Raw genomic sequence first — 4442 nt, forward strand, 5'->3', positions numbered from 1 at the left:
TTTAAGTGAAGAATAAATTTTCAAGTTAAGATCGAATGAAGTAATATTTATAATGGGTTTAGGACAAGACCTGGAACAACAGTAGGTTCCTAATAAATGCTTATTCTCTTCTCCCTTTTCCAACAAAATGTAAACCACTATTTTTGGATTCCTTTTCAGCTCTGTCAAGAAGGAAACCCAAGACTAACTTCCCAAAATTCTTCAAGATTTTCAGATTACAAGGTGAAAATTCACAGTATTGGATCATGATTTGAAAAATGTTTTCTTGTGATCATTTATTGTTTGTTTTCATCCTTTGAATGATTTTTTTAAAGAATGTCCTTGTGTTACACATCTCTTCTCAATTCCCTATTTTATATCTCAGACTTTTAGCAATGACATTTTCTTTAATACAATCAAATGTTTTCCCACTATCCCATTTGTCTTCCAATCTATGAACAAACTTGTAATGAACTGTTCTAATTTCATCTTCTTTCCCCACAGACCCATGGAAAGAAGAAATCAAACAAGCATCTCTGAGTTCATCCTCCTGGGCCTTTCAAACAAGCCTGAACAGGAGAGGCTTATATTTTTCCTATTCCTGGTCATGTATCTGATCACAGTGCTATGGAATTTGCTCATCATTCTGGCCATTAGAACTGACTCCTACCTCCATACCCCCATGTACTTCTTCCTCAGCAATTTGTCCCTCATTGACATCTGCTTCACATCCAGCACTGTCCCAAAGATGTTGGTTAACTATCTATCTGGAAATAAAGCAATTACTTATACCAGGTGTCTGACACAAATATTTTTCTTCCTCTTATTTGGAGGAACAGATAGTGTCATCCTTGCTTCCATGGCCTATGATCGTTATGTGGCTATCTGTGCCCCACTACACTATACTATGATCATGACCCAAAAAGTCTGTGCCTCTCTAGTAGCAGTGTGCTGGACCTGGGCCTGTATTGATGCCCTGATTCATACAGCCTCCCTGACCCGACTTTCATTCTGTGGCCACAATGAAATACATCATTTTTTCTGTGAACTCAGTGTGGTCATAAGGTTGGCCTGCTCAGATACCTTGCTCAATGACTTGATGGTCTACACAATAGGAGGACTGACAACTGTCATGCCCTTTATTGGCATCCTCATCTCCTACACTCGTATTTTCATTGCAGTACTGAAGATCCCATCAGCTCATGGGAAAAAGAAAGCTTTCAATACTTGTGGGTCCCACCTTGCTGTGGTCTGTCTCTTCTATGGAACAATAATTGAAGTTTACTTCAACCCCACATCCACCCATACTGCCCAAAAAGACACAACATCAACTGTGATGTTCACTATAGTCACCCCCATGCTGAATCCTTTCATCTACAGCCTAAGGAACAATGATATGAAAAGAGCCCTGAGGATGCTTTTCAGCAGAAAACCAGGTCTCTCCCTATGATTGTAGATATCTGCTGGGTCTTGCTGCCTTTATCTCAAACAATTACCCAATAGTTTAACAAAATTTTAATGAAACTTCCCAAGTGTAATTAATAACGTTAGTTGCTCATCTCTTACCCTACACTAGTGGGGATGTACTAAGATAAAAAGTCTTTAGGAGCTTTGCTTCTCCTTCTGGTTCTATTCACTCTTTAGCTCAGTTTCCTCATCTGAGGAATGAAAGGACAAGTACACAGGGAATATCTTATAGAGCTAGACAAAATGAAATTCTGCCATTTACAGACTTGCTTTCCTGGATTACTGAATTGCCTCCATTGTAAGAGGTGGCCTTGAACCCTAGCCTTCCTGATTTCAAGTCATACCCTTCTATTTTTTATGTCATTGCTGCTCGAAGAAAAGCTGACAGTAAAGTGTTTAGCCAAACATAGGAAAGCTCTTAGGAATTAATGCAGAACAAAATAAGTAGAAGCAGGAGAATAATATATACATTTTTCTAATCATGCAAAGGCGGGTGGGAATCCTGAATTTTGTGTAATTATTAGAAAATATTAGGAGCCACTTGCACCCTGAGAGAGGATTGTGGGGATTGAGCATAGAACACAACATAATATTTATACTTTTTCTTGCTTTTGGGATTTTTTCTCATTTTTCCCTTTTTAATCTGATTTTTCTTTTGCAGCATGGTAATTGTGGAAATATATACAGAGGAACTGTACGTGTGTAACATATATCGGATTACTCACTGTCTAAGGGATGGGGTGGAAGCTAAGGGAAGGAGAAAAAAATTGGAACAAAAGATTTTTCAAGGGTAAATATTGAAAACTATCTATGCAGATATTTTAAAAATAAAAACTTTTTGAAAAAGAAAGAAAGAATTGGGGAGATGGACCACCCTGCATTCTTTACATACATGGGAGACTTTGTATGTGAAATATTGTAAACAGATGAAATCATCCATGTATTGGTTGTGTTTATTAAAGTTTTTAGCAAAAGTTCTTTAACAAGAAACAAGCATTTTTTCAAATATTAAAGCATATGAAGAATTTTTATTTTTTTATTATTTTTATAATTATAATTTTTTGACAGTACATATGCATGGGTAATTTTTTTACAACATTATCCCTTGTACTTACTTCTGTTCTGAATTTTCCCCTGCCTACCTCTACCCCCTCCCCTAGATGACAGGCAATCCCATACATGTTAAATGTGTTACAGTATATCCTAGATACAATTTATGTGTATAAAAACCGAATTTCTTGTTGCACAGTAAGAATTGGATTCAGAAGGTAAAAGTAACCTGGGTAGAAAGACAATAGTGCAGACAGTTTACATTCAATTCCCAGTGTTCCTTCTCTGGGTGTAGCTGATTCTGTCCATCATTGATTAACTGGAACTGAATTAGATCTTCTCTTTGTTTAAGATATACACTTCAATCAGAATACATCTTCATACAGTATCATTGAAACAAACATTTCTAAGCACTTCTAATGAAGGAATGATCTAGTAGATAAAGAAAACAAAGATAAATGAAAGAGCAGGGATGTTAGAGGGAGAAATATGCTAATGAAGAAGGGTTGAAATGGGATTTCTTGCGCACATAAAGGGGCTGATTTTGTCAAAGTAAAGGGCCACCTCATTATGTGAGAAAACAGTGAAAGGGGAAATAGTGGCAGAATGTATCTAGATGATATGAGACAATGAGAGAGAAATAGCACCAGTTATTAGAATCTCTCAAATATTATACATACAATATGTTCGATTGCTAAATAAACAGTGGGAAATAAATACAATGGAATATTCCTGTATCGCAAGAATTAATGAATAGAAAGGTGCTTGTAAAGGCTTACATGAACACATACATAATAAAAATGAGACAAGGAAACAATAGCAAAATTGCTACAACAAAGCGAATGGAAAAAAATGACAACCTCAAAATAATCAAAAATGGATTCTGAGAAATTATAAAAAACAAGATCAACCCCAAGAAAACATAGAAGGTATTTTTACCCACCACTTTACTGAGGTGAAGAATTAATAGATATGGAACATGGCACATAATATCAGATAATTTTCTTGTATTGTATTGTATTGTATTTTCTTGTAGGATGTGCTGATTTTTTTTCTCTTTTTTCTTAAAAAAGATTTTATTACAAGGATGACTCTCTGAGGGGTAGAAAGTCAAGTTAAATCACCAAGCATTTATTAAACACCTATATGCCTGGCATACATTAAGTGCTGTAGATACAAAAATAACAACAACACCACCAACAACAACACAACAAACTTCATCCCTACTCTCAAGAAGCTCGAAATGTAATGGGGTCTAAAATCACATTCTAACAAAACATATAGAAAGAATAAATTGCAGATAATCAACAGGAGGGAAGCACCTGCATTGAGGGAAACCAGAACAGGACTATTGCAGAAGGTGAGATTGTAGCCAGAACTGAAAGGAAACAAGGAAATGAAAATGAAGAAGAAGACAATAGAACAAAGAATGACCAGTTAAAAAATATTCAATCTGGAAGTGAAGTGTTTTGTGAGAGTAGAAGCAAGAAGGGTAGTGCCATTATATTAAGGAGTATATGAGAGGTGGGGACAAGTAAGGTCTAACAACACTGGTAAAGTAGTGGGGCAGGTTATAAAGTGCTTTGATCAAAAAGCATTTGATATTTAATCCTGAAAGCAACAGGAATCCAAAAGAATGTATACGCCATGGTCCAATCTATGCTTTAGGAAGATCAATTTAACAGCTGAGTGGAAGATGAATTGGAATGGAAAAAGACTTGGAGGGGTGAAAATAGGCAACAGACTATTAAAATATAAGAGATATATTCAGTAAGTAAAATGAGAAAAATTTGTCAATAAAATTTAAACACAAATACTATGAGATACTCTCTATATCAAATGTTTTAAACTATGAGTTGCAATCCCATGAGGGATCACACCATTAAATTGTCATTTATTACCAGTAAATATATGATTTGCATACTTATTTTGTATTTCCATGTAGC

General features: G+C 35.5%; 1 protein-coding gene across 1 annotated transcript; it reads left to right on the forward strand.

Moving 5' to 3' along the window:
* The first annotated feature begins 487 nt into the window (after positions 1 to 487).
* LOC141552000 (olfactory receptor 1f45-like) lies at positions 488 to 1429 on the forward strand. The gene has a single exon (XM_074284322.1). The coding sequence runs from the start codon at positions 488 to 490 to the stop codon at positions 1427 to 1429; it is 942 nt and encodes a 313-aa protein (XP_074140423.1).
* Positions 1430 to 4442: the final 3013 nt, after the last annotated feature.

The sequence above is a fragment of the Sminthopsis crassicaudata genome, chromosome 1 (assembly GCF_048593235.1).
Source record: "Sminthopsis crassicaudata isolate SCR6 chromosome 1, ASM4859323v1, whole genome shotgun sequence".
NCBI lineage: Eukaryota > Metazoa > Chordata > Mammalia > Dasyuromorphia > Dasyuridae > Sminthopsis > Sminthopsis crassicaudata.

What these genes read in the sequence shown, in the direction of transcription:
- LOC141552000 (XM_074284322.1), top strand. Translation starts at nt 488, where the DNA reads ATGGAAAGAAGAAATCAAACAAGCATCTCTGAGTTCATCCTCCTGGGC.